The following is a 25,537-nucleotide window of genomic DNA, read 5'->3' on the forward strand; positions in this document are numbered from 1 at the left end:
CAGGAAACACCATGGACAGGTGCGCTAAATAATATGAATACTAAGATTTATGTCTAGTCACTAGACTAGCATCTTTTTGCCCTCTCTTATTAAAAGAGACCAAGGGTTATGATCTCCATTACTGCAGTTATATGGTTTATTTCCAAACTGGTTGCTAAATACCAGCAGAAAACATTTTTTTAGATCTGAAGCAGGTAGATATTTGCAATCTCCAGGTCCATATTTTGTTTGTACCCCAGCATATACAGTCAGCATTCTTGCATTAACAACTCAAACATAAAGAACATGTGAATGGATAAAAATAGATAAGTAAAATACAAGTCACTAAGTGGAAAATAAATTGATCAATGAGTATGCAATAAATAAATGTGCAGTGCAAGTATCTCTATCCCTGATCCAATACAGGGATGCTGATGTTTGCTCCAAGTAATATACTTTGTAATAAACAAAGATAAAAGTGAAACAAATCTTCAATATTGTAGCAATGCAGTATAGGGAACTGTATGCTATGGCAATACACACAATGTATCGCTGTAGATTGAAAGAAATGGTAAAAACTGGATGTAGATTTCAAAAACCAGTTTATTAGACAAAATATGATTTTTTTTTTTAAATGTATCAAAAATACAGATCAGAAATAGTTCATAGGATCCAGTCTTATGAAAGTGAGAAGTGTGCAGGAACCTTCGGATTCGGCTAGGATAGATGCAGATTGAGTAACACAGATAGATGCAGATTGAGTTACTAGGACAACACTCTCCGGTGCAAACAGGTCGGTCTCAAGAGAGTCAGAGATAGAGGAGCTGCTGGAGGGTTAATACGACCTGTGCTTGGCCCCCTCTGCAGTGTAGCATGGCTAGCTCCCCCCACCATGCCACCGGACAACCAGGGAATGCAACTCTATCCTCCCTGGACAGGTAAGAAGCAGGGGGGGTATAAATTTGAAAATACTATAAAAATAGAAAATACACACACAAAATCTGCATTCTTTGAAATTCTGTGAAATCGTTGCACTTTATTGGCATACAAAAGGTAGAAATCCCTGGAGGGGGAGGGTGGGCATGTAAAAATACTAAACAAATGGAAATTAAATTAATTTTTAACATGGAAACCCTCTCTTCAGGGGGATTAAATATAGATTGTGAAATATATAATTATAGTATTTAGAGATGTCACGAACATAAAATTTTCCGTTCGCGAACGGCGGACTCGAATTTCTGCAAATGTTCGCGAACGGGCGAACCGCCATAGACTTCAATAGGCAGGCAAATTTTAAAACCCACATGGACTCTTTCTGGCCACAATAGTGATGGAAAAGTTGTTTCAAGGGGACTAACACCTGGACTGTGGCATGCCGGAGGGGGATCCATGGCAAAACTCCCATGGAAAATTACATAGTTGATGCAGAGTCTGGTTTTAATCCATAAAGGGCATAAATCATCTAACTTGAAGCGGGGCAGGCCAGAAGTTCGATCGCAAATTGGGATAGCTCAGGCCACAGGTCAAGCCTGCACACCCAGTAGTCAAGGGGTTCATCGCTCCTCAGAGTGTCGATATCTGCAGTTAAGGCGAGGTAGTCTGCTACCTGTCGGTCGAGTCGTTCTCTGAGGGTGGACCCCGAAGGGCTGTGGCGATGCGTAGGACTTAAAAAGCTCCGCATGTCCTCCATCAACAACACGTCTGTAAAGCGTCCTGTCCTTGCCGGCGTGGTCGTGGGAGGAGGAGGATTACTTTCACCTCTTCCCCTGTTAGATTCCCGTTGTGCTGTGACATCACCCTTATACGCTGTGTAAAGCATACTTTTTAATTTATTTTGGAACTGCTGCATCCTTTACGACTTGCGGAAATTCGGTAACATTTCAGGCACTTTCTGCTTATACCGGGGGTCTAGTAGCATGGACACCCAGTACAGGTCGTTCTCCTTCAGCCTTTTTATACAAGGGTCCCTCAACAGGCACGACAGCATGAAAGACCCCATTTGCACAAGGTTGGATGCCGAGCTACTCATGTCCCGTTCCTCGAACATTAGGAGTGTTGAATTCCAACGTGTCGGGCTGTCGCAAATCAAGCGCCTCACTGGCATGTTGTTTCGCAGCTGGATATCTGAAAAGTGCGCCATGGCCGTGTAGGAACGCCTGAAATGGCCACACACCTTCCTGGCCTGCTTCAGGGCGTCCTGTAAGCCTGGGTACTTATGCACAAAGCGTTGTACGATCAGATTACACACATGTGCCATGCACGGCACATGTGTCAACTTGCCCAAATTCAATGCCGCCAACAAATTTCTTCCATTGTCACAAACCACTTTGTGCTTTCTTCTACCGCTGGCTAAAGTTCACTTATCCACACCCTACTATTGGAAAAGGAATTGCTTTTAAACTGCGAAAGAAACCAGTGTCCTGCCGAGATAGCTATATACACCACCCGGTCCAAGTGCACAGGACGACGGAGCTTTTTCAATCAGGCGGACTGGTAACAGAACGAGACGGCTTTATTTCATTTATGTTGTATTTGTGGAACTTGGAGACAAGGACCACTTAATTTTGAGTAAAAGTTTTACTTAGGGGGGTTTGGATTACCTATTTTTTACTATTAAAATACCAAACAGTATCACGCTATGTCAGCCTCTCTTTATTTTTAAAGGTGAAACCAAGAACACCATAAGGAGAAACGTTACAGCGATTCTTATTACTTATATGACTGTGGTATACCAGCAAAAAGTTGTGAATAGCATTTATCCCAACCTGAAGAATACTATATTAACTTTTACGGTTCATTATTGGACAAAACCCTCTTTTCAAAACTTTGTCAGAGGGGATTATCTACTAAGCGCTGACACTTTATATGTTTGTTTTATGTTTGAAAATTCTGGGATTTTTTTCTGTGTTTTAGCAGCTTTATAATTGTTGATATATACTTGGGAGGTTTCCCTCTTTTTACCAATATCTGCCCATTACGCTTAACCATCTCTCAACGTATTGCGCTCTCTTGATTTACATTTTTTTCATGTTACAGTTACCGATTCATTTATATTCATTTCATTTAGTACTTTATAAACATAGAGAGAGTGTGTGTGTGTGTGTGTGTGTATATATATATATATATATATATATATATATATATATATATATATATATCAATGTTTCAGTCCCAGTTTGGGACTTTTGTTGTCCTGAGAAAAGTCCCAAACTGGGACTGAAACGTTGACCATCTATGTACTTCATGTAAGTGTTATTTTTTTTATATGTAGAAATAGATGCTCAGTTTTAAAAGAAATACATGAGTGCAGACTACCTTTTGAATTTGTTTGTATGGACTTGTGACCACAGTCTAGCACCCGGCATTCAACAGTGATTATTTTTAAGCAGGAGTGCAAGGCAAGATTGAACTGTATATATGTGTGTATGTATGTATATATATATATATATATATATATATATATATATATATATATATGCGAAGACTCTTGCATTCCATCAGACACAGTTCCTTGCCTGGTGCTTCTCCAGCAAAAATGCATATAGTCATATAAGGATTGCACTCTCAGGACTTTAAAATAAAACGTAGCCTTTATTACCTTATATAAAACAGTATCAAATACAGTTTTATACAAGGTAATATAGGCTACGTTTTATTTTAAAGTCCTGAGAGTGCTATCCTTTATGACTATCTCTCTCTCTGTATGTATGTATATATACATACTTACACATTACGTGGCACAAGGACTTATGGGGCTGGCATACATTTTCCAGGGCTGCTCTGAATTCCCAGCCCGGCCCTGGATCTAGGGAATAGAGACAACCGGTATTGTTCCCTAGCGGCAGTGTGAGGTCCAGGGAACGGAGACAACTGGTCTTGTTCCCCATCGGCAGTGCGAGGTGCAGGGAATGGAGACAACCGGTTCCCTGTTCCCCAGCGGCAGTATGAGTTCGGGGGAGTGGAGACGGTTGGTCTCTCTCCCCAGCAGCGGAGAAAGATCCAGGGGGAGATGGAGTATTGCTCGCTCCATCCCCAGTATCGCTAGCAGCGTCAGGGGAGAGCACAGTCGACTCTCCTCCCCAGAAGCCAGCCACGTCCCCAGGGAGGCACAGGAAGAGGAGCGGTGACAGATGCCCCAAATGACCTTCATCATCCTCAGCCAACCGGGGAAACAGCGGGAACACAGGTGATGGAATGGACGGGGGGCATACTTGTTTGAGTGGGGGTTTTTGCGGGGTCAGAGGCCCCTGTGTACCGGAGCCGGGGCTGGTTGGCCTCCCTGGCTAAAGACACTTTATGTCTAAGTCACCCTGTACCTAGGAGGTTGCAGGGTGCCAAGCTGGCCAAATTGTAGTGCCGAGGACAGTTGTTGTTGCTGGCATGGCACTCACAAACTGTGTCCACTCCAGACAGCAGCAAGCCGGTCCGTGTTGGTCATGCTGCGGCTGTCGGAGATGGACAAGGGTTAGATGTGTGACTGGACACCATCACTAAGTGCCATATGCCCATGTGCCGCTGTCTATTGCTATGGGGGAGATATGTGATGGATGACCGGATTTGTTTGGCGTGCCATTTTTGGGACTGTTTTCCATGTACTTATATATGCAGCTGTGGGTCAACAAAGGGGGTGGGGGGCAGCAGTTATGTAAAGTATAGTTAAGTAAAATGTATTGCTTGTCTGTGCCCTTCCTTTTCCTGTCACAGCAGGGTGTTGCCACAGGGACACTGCCAGTCCAGTTTGAACTTGCTGTTTTGTCTGTCTTCCATCCCCCATCAGCTTCTTGAGATGGAAACCCCTGTTATTTTGTGTTGGAGACCCCATGTAAAACCTTGTGTGACGAAATAAACAGAGGTCAGTCAGTGTTGTACCTCCATAACTGTGTGTCGTCCAGTTACTGGGGGGAAATGGGTGTCTTATTGCTATAGGTGGTTCCTGAGCGGCTGAAGGAAGGTATTAGCTGAGGTAAACTGACGGGTTACCCCCGGGGTCCGCTACACTGTATATCTGTGTTTTTACAGACATTTTATGCTGCAGTAAACTGACACTGTTTTAGGCAGTTTATTGTTAGTAGAGATTTCAAGGATTTTTAGATATTTTATTGTGCTGCTCACTTTGCATATTTTGGATTGTTCTATGCAGGTGATTGATTTCACAGTGTTTAACAACTGCACTCTTTTCTCTATATAATGGCAGTTGTATTGCACATACTTTGCTTTTTTTCTTTGTCTTTACATGGTATTGCATGTGTGTGGACTCTGCATGTGGAGTTTCATTTTACTGGGGACACTGCTTGTGGTGTTGCAAATATGGGGAGAGCCCTGCCATGGTGATGTGTGTGTAGAGGGAGGCTGCTTGAGGGGTTGACTGTGTGTGTGGGTGGGGCTGCTTGCAGTGTAGCATGTGTTTTTAACAGGTTGTTCATGGTGTAATTTGTATAGTACAGGTTCTGTAGTGTGAATGTGTGTATGGATAGGGCCAGTAATATATGTGGGGGATATAAGGGATGCAGTGTGCGTGCGGAATAAATAGACTGTAGTGCATAAGGGGGGATGATAAAGGCAGTGATGTGTGCTATGGAGTAATGTGGAGGCAGTAATGTGTGCATTAATGTGTGTGTGTGATAGATGCTGTAGTGCTGGGGGTGATGTAAGGACTGTAGTGTATGGGGGGTGGGTGATGTATGTGGGGGCTATAGCGACTGTAGTTTTTGTGGGGGATTAATAGGGACTGTAGTGTGTGCGAGAAAGATTGAGGCTGTGTTTATTTATGCATTTATTTGAAATAGGGAATAGTCTAGGTTTAATTTAGGTATTTTTACTGTTTAGGACAAAAATGCATGTGTATACTTATATCGTTTTGGGATTCTTTTTTTCCGCCTCTAAAGTATAAGCCAGAAATGTATATTCTCACAAGATGACAGCCCAGGCTCTTTAATGTGACAGTGATCCAAATATGGTGTTTGTTGTAAAAATACAAACATGTGCCTTGTTTCTCTTATGGGGAGGAATAGAGCTGAAAGCAAATCAAAGACAGAAGATATAGCATCTGATCACTATGCATAATCAAATGACCAGATGCACCACTTTATATTTTGGAATAAAAAACTGATGACATGTCACTACCCTGTGATATGTTTGTTACATTCACATGCATGAATTGTTTTGGTAACAAGACCTCTATTAGCTATTCCATATGCTACTCTAGAATTTCTGATTGAAACTTGGGCCAAATGAGTTTTACATTGCTTAAATTATGATTGCCTTAAACGTATGACTGAAGTCTGCCTTGATTGAGCGTTATCTAAATAAGTTTAAACTATAACACATGTTTCCGATTTAATACAACTAAGATTGTTAATCAGGATTTAGAGTAACTACATTTATAAATCCTTACCTTAGAACAAGCCTATCATAACACCAAAAATTATGCTGTGAAAGGCACAAACAAAATGGGGTATGTCAACATAGAACACATGCCAACTAGAGAACCCACAGTATTGCAAGCCTGTGAAGCTAGGCCTTCACCTGCACAAAGTGCCATAAACGCTGGGTGCAGAAATGGTTAATAATAATAATGCACTTGACCTGCACCAATACCAAAGGCCACCAGGGAAAATGGACAACAACCATTTTGTAGGGTCTAGTATAACTGCCTCCCAACTGTCCTGATTTCAGTGGAATATTCCCAAATTTCTGAAAGAGTACTACTTCCTGCAAGGCATGTCCTGAATGGGTGGACTTTAAAAGATAGACAGGCAGCCTGTCATGCATTCACACCATGCTGACCTGCCAATACATGGGTGGATCTTCCCATTTGCCCACCCCTTTTGGGCAGAGTCAATCGCATCAGTGGCTGGCCCTGACCCCCTTCCATCCGCATCCCGATTCTATGGATGCCAGCGTTGGGTGGTACCATTTCCCCCCGAAAATAAGACATCCCCTGAAAATAAGCCTTAGCTTTTTTTCAGGGGATGCTCATAATATAGAAACATAGAATGTGACGGCAGATAAGAACCATTCGGCCCATCCAGTGTGCCCAATTTTCGAAATACTTTCATTAGTTCTGACCTTATCTTAAATCTAGGATAGCCACGCATCCTTAACCTCCTTCACTGTGTTAGCCTCTACCACTTTAGCTGGAAAGCTATTCCATGCATCCACTACCCTCTCAGTAAATTAATACTTCCTGATATTATTTCTAAACCTTTGCCCCTCTAATTTAGGACTATTCCCTCTTGTTGTGGTAGTTTTTCTTCTTTTAAATATAGTCTCATCCTTTACTGTGTTGATTCCCTTAATGTCTTTAAATGTTTCTATCATATCCCCCCTGCTTCTTCTTTCCTCCAAACTATACATGTTAAGATCCTTTAACCTTTCCTTGAAAGTTTTATCATGAAATCCATAAATCATTTTAGTAGCCCTTCTCTGAACTTTCTCCAAAGTATCAATATTCTTCTGGAGATATGGTCTCCAGTACTGCGTACAATACTCCAAGTGAGGTCTCAAAAGTGTTCTGTACAATGGCATGAGCACTTCCCTCTTTCTACTGCTAATACCTCTCCCTATACAACCAAGCATTCTGCTAGCATTTCCTGCTGCTCTATTATACTGTCTGCCTACTTTTAAGTCATCTGAAATAATTACCCCTAAATCCCATTCCTCAGATGTTGAGGTTAGGACATTATCAATTATTCTATACTCTGCCCTTGGGTTTTTACGTCCAATATGCATTATCTTGCACTTATCCCCATTAAATGTCAGTTGCCACAGCTCTGACCATTTTTCTAGTTTACCTAAATCATTTGTCATTTGGTTTATGCCTCCAGGAACATGAACCCTGTTACATATTTTTGGATCATCAGCAAAAAGACATACCTTACCATGAAGACCTTCTGCAATATCACTAATAAAAATATTAAAGAGAATGTGTCCAAGTACCGAACCCTGAGGTATCCCGCTGTTAACAAGACCTTGCTTTGAATATACTCCATTGATTACAATCCTCTGTTGCCTGTCACTCAGCCACTGCCTAACCCATTTAACAATATTGGAATCCAGACTTAAAGATTGCAGTATATTGATAAGCCTTCTATGTGTGACAGTGTCAAAAGCCGTACTGAAATCTAGGTAAGCAATGTCTACTGCACCACCCTGATCTATTATTTTAGTTACCCAATCCAAAAAATCAATAAGATCAGTTTGGCATGATCTCCCTGATGTAAACCCATGTTGTCTCTGATCTTGAAATCCATGTGATTTGGGATGTTCAACAATCCTATCCTTTAACACGGTTTCCATTACTTTCCCTACTACTGAAGTAAGGTTTACTGGCCTATAATTGCCCGACTCCTACCTACTACCTTTCTCGTGAATGGGCACAACATTCGCTAATTTCCAATCTTCTTCGAGTACTCCCGTTAACAATGATTGGTTAAATAAATACGTTAATGGTTTTGCTAGTACACCACTAAGCTCTTTTAATAACTTTGGGTGTATTCCATCAGGTCCCATCGACGTATTTGTCTTTACTTTTGACAGTTGAGATAAAACCTCTTCCTCTTTAAACTCACATGTAACAAATTATTCATTTGTCATTTTTCCTAACTGAGGTCCCTTTCCTTCCTTTTCATCTGTAAATACTGAACAAAAATATTTATTAGGCAGTCAGCTAGACATTTATACTCTTCTACATACCTACCTTCTTTTGTTTTTAATCTAACTAATCCTTGTTTTACTTTCCTTTTCTCATTTATGTATCTAAAAAATGTTTTGTCTCCCTTTTTTACTGACCGGGCTATTATCTCTTCTGTGTGTGACTTGGAAGCTCTTATAACTTGCTTCGCCTCTTTTAATTATTATTATTATTATTACTGGCATTTATAAAGTGGCAACAAATTCCGCAGCGCTGTACAATTGGGAAAAAGACTAACACAATAATAACAGGTAGAGGACCATGCCCGTGAGCTTACAATCTAAAGGTTAAACTGGGGAGATGAGACAAGCGGTATTGCTGGTATTGCTATGTCCCAGTCATTTTTCTCATTATACCATGTTTCAGTAACAGCAACTAAATCTAAATTTTCAGTTGCCATTACTGCCACAAGTTCATGGATCTTATTCCCTAAACTGTGAGCATTTATATAAGCCCTACCCGGAAAATAATCCCTAGTTGCTAGTTGCAAGTTCGCTGATCTATGTTCGGTAAATTTTCCCCGTACATAGATTTGCAGGATTCCATGCGCTAGTGAGCTGGTCTATGTTCGGGGACATTCCCCCGAACATAGACCTGCTTTTCAGCACATGATTGCTACCATTTTCCCCAGAAATATGACATCTCCCAAAAATAAGCCATACTACATTTTTTATGAGGAAAAATGAATACAAGACTCGTTCTTATTTTCGGGGAACACGGTATGTAACTGCAAGGCAGGCTATTTACAGAAAAAAGAGAGCTTCATATATCTCCATCCTGCAGGTACTACATATTTAATTGATGTAGTTATTTATTCTATATTCTTCACATTCATAGCAATGATACAATTCCATTTTTTCCTGGCCTAGGCTGTCTTGTTTATAAGACAATATAATAAAATATGGAAAATAACATGTAACTTTTTGATCATGATCTGTTGCATTTTTTCAAGTGTATATTAAACGTTTATGATATCATAATCCAGGTCAGACAAGGCAAACCCAAGGCAAACATTGCAAAAGAGGAGAAGAAATAGAAACATGATTGAATTCATCCTCTTACTCTATGCTGATTGTCACATGCAAAGCATATGTTTATCTGGTGACTCTCTCGCTTGCTTCTATCACATAAATACGTAACATTAAAGATGTAATTGTGTAAAAACAAAACAAAACATCATCGCCTTTTAATAGACACATTGCATAATATTGTGGAATATATTCTTTCACTCTTTTAAAAAGTAAATTGTATAACAACATAAGCTTAATGTTAAAAGGACACGGTAAACATTTCATCTGTCTGAAATGGTTATAGTGTCTACTAATTGTTGAGCAGTTTACCATTAAATAATGACCCACCCCTGTTGGACTTATGGCTAACGCAAAAATTACACACTTCCCTCTAGCCATACTCATTCCAATTCTAATACCAGCAATGAATGGTGTGATAGGCTGAAGGCTATCAGCTAATAGTCTCTGCCAATAACAGCCCCCAATTGTTGCTCAGACTAATGCTTCCTCATTGGCCCAAGCAGTATAGAGGGGATGGGCTGCTGAGAAATCTCATTCAGCATGAAATCATTAAAAATAGTTTATCATTGAATAGAAAGACAACACCAATATCAATATCCAAAATATTCAGTGTGAGACAAATGTTTTACATGAACAATATATTTTTTCTAACAGTCATGCAGGTTCTTTCGTACCACAAAACACTGTGAAACCAAGTATCACTGTATTATTAATATTGTTATAATATAAATGGCACCTACTCAATACCTTTAAGATAAGATGGTCTATAGAATGCTTGCATTACCAAAATAACACACTCATTTATTGACATAATGTTACTGGGGTAAAACAATTAATACTTCATTATTATTAATTAATACAATAATATAAGATACTTGTTGGTTTGCAACACCTCTGCTAAAACATTCTAATTCAAATATTCAATAGAAAACATTTAGCTTAATAGGCTTAATAGACTTAATATTAATAATAGCAACCTTTTCATATCAAATTATTTCACACTTCTTGCACTCACTGAGACCTGGCTTTCCCCCTCTGATACTGCTATCCTACTTCCTTATGTTTAAGGTGGGCTACAATTCTCCCACACTCCTAGATCAAACAACTGTAAAGAAGGTGGTGTAGGCATCCTTCTCTCCCCTAAATGTACATTTTAATCTATCCTCCCTGCCCTTGCCCTATCCTTTACTTCCTTTGAAGTTCACACTGTCCGCCTTTTAAAACCCACTCCTCGAAGAATTGCCATCATTTATCGCACCCCATCTCCCCTCCCACTGGTAATCCTAGGCTATTCATTGAACACTTATTTTCCTGGCTACCCCATTTTCTCTCCTCTAGCACTTCCCTCATTCTTGGGAACTTTAATATCCCAATCAACAACCCTAACTGCCCTGATGCCTCTCATCTGCTCTCTATAACCTCCTCTGTTGGACTCACACAGTGTTCTAATTTATCAACTCATACAGCAGGGAACACTCTTGACCTCATCTTCACCAATCTCTGTACCACCTCTAATCTCTCTCCAATGTTCCATTTCCTCTATCTGACCACCATCTGCTGTCCATTGACATCCGCATACCCATACCCAATGTACACCACCATCACCACATTAGTCTTGCAGAAATCTCCATTGTCTTGAACTACAGCAATTCTCCACCAACTTCCAAAGTCTCCTTTCACCCATCTCAAATCTCACCTGCCCTAACACTGCAACCTCCCTCTACAACTCCACTCTCTCCTCTCAACTAGACATCATGACACCTCTTACACTTAAAACGCACTAAGCGCCCCCAATTACAACCCTGGCACACCAAGCTGACCCGATACCAAAAATGTTCCAGAACTGCTGAACACTGCTGGAGACAGTCTCACTGTGCATTTGACTTCCTCCACTATAAACTTGTGCTGCACTCCTACAGTCAGTCGGATCAATTGCCAAATCCTGCAGCTTCCATCTAAAAAAATTTGCGCGCATCCGACCCTATTTAACGCCTAATACGGCAAAGGTGCTTGTCCGTGCCACTGTCCTCTCTCGCCTTGACTAATGTAATCTGCATCTCAGTGGTCTTACGTGTTCCCAACTTGCCCCATTATAATCTATAATGAATGCGGCAGCGAGGCTCATCTTCCTGTTTGCCCACACCTCACACGCCTCCCCACTTTGTCAGTCCCTACATTGGCTTCCCGTAAGATATAGGACTCAATTTAAGATCCTGATACTTGCTTACAAATCTCTGCACAATGCTGCTCCGACCTACTTATCCTCATTAATACACAAACGTGTCCCATCTAGACCCCTACGTCTAACCTCTGTTAGTACTCCTATCTCTGATGCTCACCTTAAAGACTTCTCTAGGGCTGCACCATTCCTATGGAACGCCCTTCCCCACTCTGTTAGACTTTCACCCAATCTCCACTCCTTCAGAAAATCTTTGAAAACGTATTTCTTTAGGAACGCATATCAATTAAACTGTGAACAGCTTTCCCAACCCGCACCCTGATTCCGCTCCTGCAACTGTCATCAAAACAAAACACTAAGCCTTCAATGAACACTATCCTACCAACCTGCTTTTCTACCCTACCCTTACCTTTTGTGTCACATTACCCCAATCCCTCTAGCATGTAAGCTCATAGATTGCAGTACTAATTAGACTTGTGCATGAATGGAAAATATAGTTCATCCATATAGATTTTCATCAGAAAACAAAAAACTATTTGGCCGAACCCAATTAAGTATATGTTTTGGTTTGGTTCTTCTGAATTTCATTGCAAAAGAAATTTGAACATCCGCTTTCAGTTTAAGCCTCTCATTGCCGGCAAGCAAGGGGTTAAAAATGTAAACGGAGGGGAGCAGGTTCCTCGAATTCCATGAGGGTCAGAAATAAAAGACTATGTAGGTCAGTATGACCCATATTAGTATAATGAAGGTTTAAAAGATCCCTCATGTCAGTTAGGGTAGAGTAGCCAGTGACTGTTTGTTGTCAAAAAAGTCAAGCGACTGGGCAACTATTGCTGCCCAGATGCTAATACATGGTATGGCAGATAGGGGCACGAGGGAGATTTTAATTTGCCTTATTCTAAATTCGGGGTCATACTGATTGAAGTGCATGGACACATTTTCATCCATGTTCGTTCTGTTTTTAAGCATTTTGTGAAAATTGCAATTTGTTTATTAGTGTTCCATTCTAATAAACAAATTGAATGAAGTTCACAGGAATTTGCATTTGTCCAAAAACGAATCCAGAAGTATTAATTAGAACTGCAGGAAGTACTTACAGACTGAAAATGCATACTTTCTCTTTATGTTGCCACTACATTTGGCGAGCAGTGAATGGACTGGGCCTTAATCTCTTACTACCCATTGCCAATTCTTTGTTGGTCTTTTAAAATGTTTCCTTTTGATGAAGGATATACAGAGTGTAATTTGTGTATGCTCAATATACATTGGAGCTTGGTCAAAAGCACACAACTCATGAATGTCACTTGCCAATAGACAATGAATTGCTAGTGTTGGTCACGACTGTGATATTCATATTTAAATAATGGGTAAATATCTCAAACAATAAGGTCACACATTATTTCAAAATGCAGTCTTGAGGCTTGCAAAGACAATGCAATGCAGATATTCCATAGTTTATGTTGATCTATTTACAAAAAAAGGCATATATGGCAATGTACAGATCACATAAATGTAACAAGCATAGAGATAAAAAGAAAAAAACACCTGTCAAAAGTCCATACACCTGAAAAAGCACCTAAAGGGGGGAACAAAAAAGAAAAATGAAAACAAAAGACTCAGGGATGACTGGACGTGTTTCCGTCTGTTAAATGACACTTCATCATCAGCTGAAATCCAATGTGAAACACCAGGTTTTAAAAAGGCTAAGCTAAGGGAGGACACACCTTTCTTATTTAAATGCTCTGATTATACTGAAGCTCTTTTAAAGGAATATCTTTCTGATGTGCATAGTGGCAAAACATACTTACAGGTAAATATCAGAAATTAGAAGAGGCAGTTATTGAAAGAACAAGGAAGACATTCCAGAGTGACAGAGTGCACTATGAAAAAAGAGCCTCAATACAGAAGTGTAACGGATTCATCCGCACATAGAAATGTTTATGATGATATTTACCGTCCTGACAGGAATAGTTGTTGCCCATCTGCAACCATGCGCCCGGATACCTAATAAACTCAGCATGTCTAGGGATGACGGCCGCTGAGGATCTATGTCACTTTACAGCCCCATGGCTGCCCATGTTGATGATGACATCGGCATGCGTGTAACGTCACGCGCGCACATGTTTTGGGGTCAAAGGCCGGTTACAACCAATCGGACAGGAGGGTTATTTAAATTAATGTTTACATTCTCTCATTGCCCTGTCATGGTTTCTGCCTGATGGTAATCCGAGAGTGCGTTCCTGATCTTGATATTTTGGTATTTGACTTTGGTTTTGTTCTGACTTCCCTGATTTCTGGTATCCTTGACTTTTGGCTTTTTCTCATCATTGTGTCTGATTCTGTATCCCTGACCTCGGCAAGTATTCTGACTATTCTTGGATACGTTAAGTCTGGCCATCCTAAGGTCCGGTGAGACGTTATCCTTAGTCCTAGGTGTGATACAATTCTGCGTGCTGGATCAATTAGTAATCCTGACAATACAACATGGCCATAGATCCTGTAGAATTGTGTCAGCACATAGCAGCTTACAAGAGAAAGCTAGAGGAGAATGATCACCATATGGATCAGTTTACCCAGGCTTTTAGTACGCTTCTTACTCGGATGGCTGATTTACAGCCTGAGGCTTCTGCGACAATGTCACCACTGCCTATTGTACCTCCACCTTTAGTATATAAGGCACCTACTATCTCTCTCTCTCTCTCTTTCACCGCATGTTGATGGTAATATTTTGGAATGTAGGGGATTCCTCAATCAAATTGAGTACCACTTTGAGGCCTCACCTGGTTTATTTCCCACGGATATGGGCCAATCCATTATGGGAGAGTAATAGGAGTATTTCTTATAATTACCAGGAATTCCGTGTGGAATTCAAATTAATGTTTGAAACATTAGGCAGGGAGGATGATGCCTCCACTACCTTATTGCATATCAAACAAGGGAATCGGTCTATCTCAGATTATGCCATCAAATTTCGCACCTTGGCTTCTGAGGTAGACTGGACTAACAACGGATTAATCGCTGCTTTTAAAAAAGGATTATCCGAGAATATATTTGACGAAATTGCTGCCAAAGATCTACCGAAAAGATTAAACAAAAGTATTACCTTTGTGATGCAGATTGATAATATTCTTAGGACCAGAGAAATTACTAGAAGCAGAACCAGAAGTATAACCTTGTCATTAGCACCACTCATATCTGGTGTCACAATAGCTTGCATTAAAAAAAATAAAAAATAATTTGACTGTGAAATAATAGCAGTCAGTTTCCTTCACACGTGTGCATTTCAGGGCCTGCCAGGGCACAGTGTCACACCAGTGCAACTCATATCTGGTGTAACAGTAGTGTACGTTTAAAAAAAACTAGAAATTTGACTGTGAAATAATAGCAGTCAGTTTACTTCACACGTGTGCGTTTCAGGGCCTGCCAGGGCACAGTGTCACACCAGTGCAACTCATATCTGGTGTAACAGTAGTGTACATTAAAAAACAAAAACAAAATTTGACTGTAATAGATTGAATAGCAGTTAGTTGTCTGCAAGCGTGTGTTTCAGGCCTACAGCGTCTACTCTGCCAACTTCTGCCAGTGCACAGTGCCACTCATATCTGTTGTCACAGTAGCTTGCACGCAAAGTACCACTAATCGAAAAAAAATGACAGGCAGAGGCAGGCCACCCCGCAGGGGCCGTCGTGGTCATGGTGCTGTGATTCCCTTTGGCCCTAGAATAATGCCCAGTGTTCAGAGGCCACGTACGCTGAACTTGCAAAGTTCTGAGGACATAGTTGACTGGATAACACAGGACACCCAATATTCTACAGTTTCCACTCGGAACCTTGATGTACCATCCTCCTCCAGCTTAGCTTCGGGCACCTCTCAAGTTACCACTCGCCCGCCTGCCGCCACCACCAACACTAGCACCACAGCCGCTTCACTTGATCTGTCAGAGGAGTTATTTACACATCAGTTGGAAGAAATGAGTGATGCGCAACCATTATTGCCAGAGGATGTAGATAACAGGGATATGTCTCAGTCAGGCAGCATTACACACATGGACGTCCGGTATGATGATGTTGCACCTGCTGCTGCTTCCTTTGTTGAGTTGTCAGATACAAGTGAAGCGGTTGATGATGACGATGCATCCGTGGATTTCATGTGGGTGCCCGGCAGAAGAGAAGTAGAACAGGGGGAAAGTTCAGATGGGGAGACAGAGAGGAGGAGGAGACGAGTTGGAAGCAAGGGGAGGTCATCGCAAGGAGCTAGTGGCACAGTCAGACAGCATGCATCGGCACCCGGGATCAGCCAGACAGCATGCCAATCAACGCCTGCTGTTGCCACCACCAGAATGCCGTCATTGCAGAGCTCAGCAGTGTGGCTTTTTTTTGTGTGTCTGCCTCTGACAACAGCGATGCCATTTGCAACCTGTGCCAAAATAAACTGAGTCGTGGGAAGTCCAACACCCACCTAGGTACAACTGCTTTGCGAAGGCACATGATCGCACATCACAAACGCCTATGGGATCAACACATGAGTACAAGCAGCACACAAACTCAAAGCCGCCATCCTCCTCCTGGTCCAGCATCTTCAGCCACGTCAACCACTGCTGTCCTCCTTGCCACCTCTCAACCATCCGCCACTCTGTCTCTCGCCTTGAGCAGTTCCTGCTCAACTGCCCACAGTCAGGTGTCTGTCAAGGACATGTTTGAGCGTAAGAAGCCAATGTCACAAAGTCACCCCCTTGCCCAGCATCTGACAGCTAGCTTGTCTGAACTATTAGCATGCCAGCTTTTAGCATACAAGCTGGTGGAGTCTGAGGCGTTCCAAAAATTTGTAGCTATTGGGACACCGCAGTGGAAGGTACCCGGCCGAAATTTCTTTGCACAAAAGGCAATCCCCAACCTGTACTCGATTGTGCAAAAGGAAGTAATGGCATGTTTGGCACACAGTGTTGGGGCAAGGGTCCATCTGACCACTGATACCTGGTCTGCAAAGCATGGTCAGGGCAGGTATATCACCTACACTGCGCATTGGGTAAACCTGCTGACGGCTGCCAAGCATGGAATGCGAGGCTCTGCAGAGGAGTTGGTGACACCGCCACGACTTGCAGGCAGGCCTGCTGCCACCTCCTCTACTCCTCCTACTCCATCCTCTTCCATAACCTCCTCGGCTGAGTCCTCTTCTGCTGCTGCGTCTTGCTCCACATCAACGGCACCCCCCCCCCCCAGCTCCCCAGGTACTATTCCACATCCCGGATACGGCAGTGTCACGCCGTCTTGCGGTTGACTTGCCTGAAAGCAGAGAGTCACACCGGACCAGCACTCCTGTCCGCCCTGAACGCACAGGTGGATCAGTGGCTGACTCCGCACCAACTGGAGATCGGCAAAGTGGTTTGTGAAAACGGAAGAAATTTGTTGGCGGCATTGAATTTGGGCAAGTTGACACATGTGCCGTGCATGGCACATGTGTGTAATCTGATCACACAATGCTTTGTGCATAAGTACACAGGCTTACAGGACGTCCTGAAGCAGGCCAGGAAGGTGTGTGGCCATTTCAGGCGTTCCTACACGGCCATGGCGCACTTTTCAGATATCCAGCGGCGAAACAACATGCCAGTGAGGCGCTTGATTTGCGACAGCCCGACACGTTGGAATTCAACACTCCTAATGTTCGACAGCCTGCTCCAACAAGAAAAAAACGTTAATGACTATTTGTATGACCGGGGTGCTAGGACAGCCTCTGCGGAGCTGGGAATTTTTTTGCCACGTCACTGGACGCTCATGCGCAATGCCTGTAGGCTCATGCGTCCTTTTGAGGAGGTGACAAACCTAGTCAGTCGCACCGAAGGCACCATCAGCGACATCATACCATTTGTTTTCTTCCTGGAGCGTGCCCTGCAAAGAGTGCTGGATCAGGCCGTAGATGAGCGTGAAGAGGAAGAGGAAGAGTTGTGGTCACCATCACCACCAGAAACAGCCTTATCAGCATCGCTTGCTGGACCTGCGGCAACGCTGGAAGAGGATTTTGAGGAAGAGGAGTCAGAGGAGAAATGTGGCTTTGAGGAGGAGGAGGAAGACCAACCACAATAGGCATCCCAGTGTGCTTGTTGTCACCTATCTGGTACCCGTGGTGTTGTACGTGGCTGGGGGGAAGAACATACCTTCAGTGAGATCACCGAGGACGAGGAAGGGGACATGAGTAGCTCGGCATCCAACCTTGTGCAAATGGGGTCTTTCATGCTGTCATGCCTGTTGAGGGACCCTTGTATAAAAAGGCTGAAGGAGAACGATCTGTACTGGGTGTCCACGCTACTAGACCCCCGGTATAAGCAGAAAGTGCCTGAAATGTTACCGAATTACGTCGGAAAGGATGCAGTAGTTCCAAAATAAATTAAAAAGTATGCTTTACACAGCGTATAAGGGTGATGTCACAGCACAACAGGAATCTAACAGGGGAAGAGGTGAAAGTAATCCTCCTCCTCCCACGACCACGCCGGCAAGGACAGGACGCTTTACAGACGTGTTGTTGATGGAGGACATGCAGAGCTTTTTAAGTTCTACGCATTGCCACAGCCCTTCGGGGTCCACCCTCAGAGAACGACTCGACCAACAGGTAGCAGACTACCTCGCCTTAACTGCAGATATCAACACTCTGAGGAGCGATGAACCCCTTGACTACTGGGTGTGCAGGCTTGACCTGTGGCCTGAGCTATCCCAATTTGCGATAGAACTTCTGGCCTACCCCACTTCAAGTGTCCTGTCAGAAAGGACTTTCAGTGCAGCAGGAGGTATTGTCACTGAGAAGAGAAGTCGCCTAGGTCAAAAAAGTCTAGATTACCTCACCTTTTTTTAGATGAATGAGGGATGGGTCCCGAAGGGACTGACAGTGGGCGATACATTCGACTAAAAAAGGCCTGATGAAGGGGACGTAACAGGGATTAAACTGATAAGAATAGTACTACTTAACACACCACTCCTATCTGGTGGCACATTAGATTGCACGCGCAGTGCCCCAAATTTGAAGTAGGAGGACCGACCAAGCATCTTTTTCCATCTCCCGGTTCCTAAAATTGATGCCATATACACGTTCCTTGATAGGGGACGTAACAAGGATTAAACTGATAAGAATAGTACTACTTAACACACCACAGTGTGGTCTGTCACTGTGACCTGATGTTTTAAAGCACGTTATGCCAAACAATTTAGCAATGTTAGGTGATTTATGCCCTTTATGGATTAAAACCAGACTCTGCATTAACTATGTAATTTTCCATGGGAGTTTTGCCATGGATCCCCCTCCGGCATGCCACAGTCCAGGTGTTAGTCCCCTTGAAAAAACTTTTCCATCACTATTGTGGCCAGAAAGAGTCCCTGTGGATTTTAAAATTCGCCTGCCTATTGAAGTCTATGGCGGTTCGCCCGGTTCGCGAACATTTGCGGAAATTCGCGTTCGTCGTTTGCGAACGGAAAATTTTATGTTCGCGACATCTCTATTTGCAAAGTTTTTTTTACCATCTACTGAAGATTCACAAATATTGTTGGTCATTCCATTAATTTAGGGATTGTTTACCTGAGAGAGGGCATTTCATAGTAGCTGCATTACTATCTTCAACAATTAATACAAAATTCTAAGGATTATTTATGGGACATAAAGCATGTTGTTTTCTTCCAACTCTCATCAATTAGTTGGAAAAAATGACCTGCGTGGGGCTGGATGTGAATTATCTCTATTCATCTATCTCACTTCAAATAGGAGTTCAAATGGTGTCTCAATTGTTGGAGACATTTTCTGATTTTTTTGTTTGATTATGTGAATTTATAGTAGAAAATCTTTTGTTTCTGCTGACACATAACATTTTTATTAAAGGAAATCCCTGTCTCCAAAGTAATAAAACTGCCCCAATACATGCTAACATGTATAATGTAAGCTCGATTGAGCAGGGTCCTCTTCAACCTATTGTTCCTGTAAGTTTATTTGTAATTGTCCTATTTATAGTTAAATCCCCTCTCATAATATTGTAAAGCACTACGGAATCTGTTGGCGCTATATAAATGGCAATAATAATAATAATGTATATGTTAATTGCACCAGATGTTTAGAGATGGCAATCCCTATAAGTACCATATAGTATGGTATGTGTGTATGGTCTTCTCATAAGCTGGGATGGTTGATGAAAAAATATAAAGAGATTTTGCCAACCAATTGAAAAACACAGAATGGAACCTCTTTTTTTTTCCAAAAGCTAAAGATAAAGTCAAATTTTTTTGGATCTACATTTAAGAGCGGGTTTAATGAATCACATAATCAGCACTTCTAGATATAGGAAAAGCACAGCAGGGAATACATTCTTGCAAGTATGCCACTTCTCCCAAAGGTTTAAGGCAATTTCCTCCAAGTTTATTCATCTAAGGGGAAGTTGCTCTTCCAATGAGTGTTTTGAGAAACAGTTGAGAGATTTGACAGTATGTTTATCACAAATGGGTTACACAACTAAGTTAACCCCTTAACACCGCAGCCAAATGTACACGTTGTGAACGAAACAAAATGTAAACAAAACCTGGCATTTGCGCTATATGTCTGTCCAACCGTAATTCACCCCTTATTATATATCATTTTATTCAGGGGACACAGGGCTTTCATTTAATATACAATATTTAGCTATGAAACATAATTTAATATGAAAAAATGGGAGAAAAGATTTTTCTTCATTTTTTTAGTTCTACATGACATTTTAACTGTCAATGTCATAATACTGTTTGCTCTTACTGCAATAAAATACACATATTTGTATTCAGCAAAGTCTCACGTGTAAAACAGTACCCCCTATGTACAGGTTTTATGGTGTATTGGGAAGTTACAGGGTCAAATATAGCGCGTTACATTTGAAATTGAAATTCGCCAGATTGGTTACGTTGCCTTTGAGACTGTATAGTAGCCCAGGAAATAAATTTACATCCATAATGGCATACCATTTGCAATAGTAAACGACCCAAGGTATTGCAAATGGGGTATGTCCAGTCTTTTTTAGTAGCCATTTGGTCACAAACACTGGCCAAAGTTAGCGTTAGTATTTGTTTGTGTGTGAAAAATGCAAAAGACGCCAATTTTGTCCAGTGTTTGTGACTAAGTGGCTACTAAAAAAGACTGGACATACCCCATTTGCAATACCTTGGGTTGTCTACTATTGCAAATAGTATGCCATCATAGGGGTCATTTTCATTCTTGGGCTACCATAGGGTCATAAAGGCAACGTAAGCAATCTGGCGAATTTTAAAGTGAAAAAAATTAAACACAAGCCTTATATGTGACGCTGTAATTTTTGATAACACCATAAAACCTGTACATGAGGGGTACTGTTGTACTCGGGAGACTTCGCTGAACACAAATATTTGTGTTTCAAAACAGTAAAAAGTATTGCAGCAATAATATCGTCCGTGTAAGTGCTGTTTGTGCGTGAAAAATGCAAAAAACGTCACTTTTACTGGCGATATCATCGTTGTAATACATTTTACTGTTTCGAAACACTAATATTTGTATTCAGCGAAGTCTCCCGAGTAAAACAGTACCCCCCATGTACAGGTTTTATGGTGTTTTGGAAAGTTATAGGGTTAAATATAGTGCTAGCAAATTAAATTCCCTATACTTTCGGCATGGGTTGTCAGGCAGGTCCCGCTAATTGTAATTAATTAGGATACCTAATTATGTAAAATTATTACATAAATATATGTGTAGAATTAATATATGTATATATATACATATGTGTATATATACGTATATATATATATATAATTTTTTTTTAATATTTTTATTTATATAGGTATATATATAGTGATATATACGTATATATTTATGTATATAGATATATATATTATTTCGTTATAAGTGTATTTTGATATAAATATATATATATTAATATCACAATACAGTTAGAACGAAATAAAACACATCTATATATTTTTTTATATTTTATTTTTGATTATTTTTTTATTTTATTTTTTTACGTATTTACATATATTTTTTTTATATTATTTATAAATATATATATAACAATATTTATATATATATTTAATCAGTATCAGTCTACGTGTAATTTGATATTAATATATATATATATAATTATATATATATTGATATTAAAATACACCTAGACGGTGTATGTGTGTGTGTGTATATATATACTTAGATCATATATATTTAATATATATATATGATCTAAGTATATAATTTATTTATTTTTTTACACTGTTTTAACATTTTTTTATTTGATTTTCAGCCAGCAGGGGGACCAACTGTCATTACAGTTGGTCCCCCTGCTGGCAATGCAGCAGGCAGCTAACCCGGCCATGTGATTGTGAGGTCCTCGCAAGGACCTCACTCTCACATGGCCGGGAGGGCTCCTGGAGGGCGGACGTGCCGCGGGGGGCTCCCTGGGAGTCCCCCCAACCGCGATCGCCGGCGTGGGATCGCCGGCGACCGGGTAAGTTACAAAAAAACGGAGGGCGTACTATTACGCCCTGCGGCGTTTAGAGCCGCTTTTAAAAGGACGTACTAGTACGCCCTCCGGTCATAAGGGGTTAATCAATATATGTTATGAAGAGGTTAAATGCTGTTGAATGAAAATAAATCTCAGAAATTTAATAGAAAGAATAAAATAAATAATGTCAAGCAAACAATACAAATAGTAGATTCCTATCAAGAAAAATCATGTGCAGAGCATACTAACCAATATAATTGGATAGTCAACATTATTCATCTTCATATTTCAAGATTGGGCGACTTTTATAGATCAGTAATTTTTCAAAATATTCATGGGTATAAGTGGAATAATAAATGGCTAATTTTAACTAAATACATATGTTTAAGAAAATGTTCATAATTACATATTGTAATCACTTATATCCCTCCCGTGTGGACCTAAATATGTCATAAAAACATTGGATGCAAAGTGTTTAACCCCTTAAGGACCAAACTTCTGGAATAAAAGGGAATCATGACATGTCACACATGTCATGTGTCCTTAATGGGTTTAATAGTTAGGACTATATAGGGAAAGGGAGTTTATAGTATTTAAAAGGCACAATTAATGGAATCAGAGGTGGGTATTTTTGCCAGGACTGAATTGTGATTCATGGTATCTAGTGAAGTAAATAAATGGCAACTGTTTATTTTCTTTATCACCTATTATATCATATGGATTGTTATATTTCACCAGATACTATATTAAACAGAATTTCTATTTGCAGTTTGTTGCATATTGCAGCCTTCAGGATACCTTTCCCTCTCATTGCTACTAGTAATTGAGAAGAGATATTTTACATGCCTATGGAGTGAATCCTAGGGGAGTGGTCTCAGTATGGGGACATGTATGTGCAACCTATCTACTAGCATATTTTGCCTACTGATTAAAGACTTATACGATATGGTTTATGGTTTTAAAGAGTAGTAGTAGTATTAATGTTTCTTGTACTGTGTTTAAGTGATTTAAAGGATCACTATAGGGTCAGGAACACAAACATGGATTCCTGACCCTATAGTGTTAAAACCACCATCTAGCCCCCCCTGGGCCCCTCATGCCTCCATAAATATAGCACAATCTTACTGTATTCAAGCCTGAAGCTGTAACTCTGCATGTTGTTTGCCTCAAAAAAACAAGCAGTCTGCTGACATCATCAGAAGTGGTAGCCTGATCCAATCACAATGCTTCCCCATAGGATTGGCTGAGACTGAAAAAGAGGCAGATCAGGGGCAGAGCCAGTATGATTCAAACACAGCCCTGGCCAATCAGCATCTCCTCATAGAGATGAACTGAATCAATGAATCTCTATGAGGAAAGTTCAGTGTCTGCATGCAGAGGGAGGAAATACTGAATGTTTGGATGCATTTTAGGCAGCCATGACCCAGGAAGAATCTCTAATAGCCATCTGAGGAGTGGCCAGTGAAGTTATCACACTAGACTGTAATGTAAACACTGCATTTTCTCTGAAAAGACAGTGTTTACAGCAAAAAGCCTGAAGGTAATGATTCTACTCCCCAGAACAAATTCAATAAGCTGTAGTTGTTATGGTGACTATAGTGTCCCTTTAACTTTGGTTTAGGTGATTTACCCACTTGATTGTTTTTGTATCCAGCAGTTGAGAAGGGCAATGGTTTTTTGGTTTTGTGGTTTTATATTAGTAATATGCAGTAATGGTGAAAACTATTATAACACGGGTGCATTAATTATGACTCTTATTCTTTGAGCAAGTTTATTATAAAGGCAGTGGCAGTGTAGAGCTGGGTTCCAGACGGAAGCTGATCTCTCTTTTCATCATTAGTTTAACCTGGTTAAATATACAGCTATTCTTACGATAGAGTTTGTCAGATTGTACAGTCCATGTTAGTGTGAGTTTACACATATTATTTAAGATCGACACATTACTGTGGCTTAATGGCTCAATATCAGATAATGCTATTGAGTCTTCAATAAGCACAGTGGAAAAATGTTTCTTTAAATAGTGATTCAAGGTTAGTGGAGCATTTTAGCAAACTCCCTTAGCTTGGCATTTCTAAAGCTTAGTGTTTCACACTGGATTTTAAGTGCTGATGAAGCTTAATTTAGTAGATGCTAAACACGTCCAGACATCCTTTAGGTTCTTGTTTTCATTTATTTATTTTTTTGTTCCCCTCTTCATGTACTTTTTCAAGTATATAGACATTTGGCAGTTGATTGTTTTTTTGTTGTTGTCTCTCTATGCTGTCTTGTTACACTTATGTGATCTGCACATTGACACATGCTATTTTTTAAATACATCAACATAAGCTTTGGCATATCCTCACTGCAATTTTTGGAGGATTGCTCAAAATTGCAGTTTGAAAGAATTTTTGTCCCCATTCATTGGCAAATTATGAAGCAATTATAACCAGCACTGGGAATATTCAGCCATGCAGTCTGAAATGAGTAACCTTTTCATTTTTCGAGGTAGCGGCACATATATGCTTTTATGTCTATGTTTACCATAACTTTAAATATCTCAAACAATCTAGATATGTTTATTGTATGCATCTCTCACCGGTAGCCCTGTCAGATAATTATGCTGTAAGTAGAGGTAGCGCAGTGAATGAAGACCACGGAACAGATCAGCTGGCAGTCTGTGGATGTGACAGCGATACAGGTGCAGGGATTGAAGGGAACTGAGTCCACTGAAGGTATCCGGTTGTAGTGGTGGCAGAGTAGGGTTGTTGCCTAGGTCCAACTCTTTCAGATATTCCAGACCTTGAAAAGCACCAGGTCGCAGAAGGGAGATGCGGTTGGAGAAAAGCCAGAGGACAGAGGTGAGAGGTGAGAAGAGTCCGGGACCTAGCTCTGATATCTGGTTATTCTGCAGAAACACTCTACGTGCCAAGCCAGGCAGCGGTGAGGGGACACGGGATAGGTTGTGTGACTGACAGCTTGCTGTGGGTGGTGAAGGATAACAGGTGCACAGAGAAGGACAAGGGGTAAGGGAAGGATGGTAAGAGAGTGAAAGGGGGAGGAGGAGGGAAAAACAAATAAGGTATTGGAGGGAGCCTAAGAATTAAGAAATGTAAAAAGGAATGGGTGACATAAGAGTAAATGGGGGCGTCAGATAGGGGAGAGCGAGAGGAAGTCAAAGGTAAAGAAATGATAAAAATAAGAAGAGGAAAAAA

At 40.9% G+C, this 25,537-nt stretch overlaps 1 protein-coding gene across 1 annotated transcript in view; it reads right to left on the reverse strand.

The window, feature by feature from the left end:
• RTN4RL2 (reticulon 4 receptor like 2) overlaps positions 1-25,537 on the reverse strand; it is a 194,593-nt gene that overhangs the window by 96,199 nt on the left and 72,857 nt on the right. Inside the window, exon 2 of the mRNA XM_063434834.1 lies at positions 24,922-25,418. Within this exon, the coding sequence (XP_063290904.1) occupies positions 24,922-25,418 (497 nt within the window). The remainder of the gene's footprint in view (positions 1-24,921; positions 25,419-25,537) is intronic.

The sequence above is a fragment of the Pelobates fuscus genome, chromosome 10 (assembly GCF_036172605.1).
Source record: "Pelobates fuscus isolate aPelFus1 chromosome 10, aPelFus1.pri, whole genome shotgun sequence".
Lineage (NCBI taxonomy): Eukaryota > Metazoa > Chordata > Amphibia > Anura > Pelobatidae > Pelobates > Pelobates fuscus.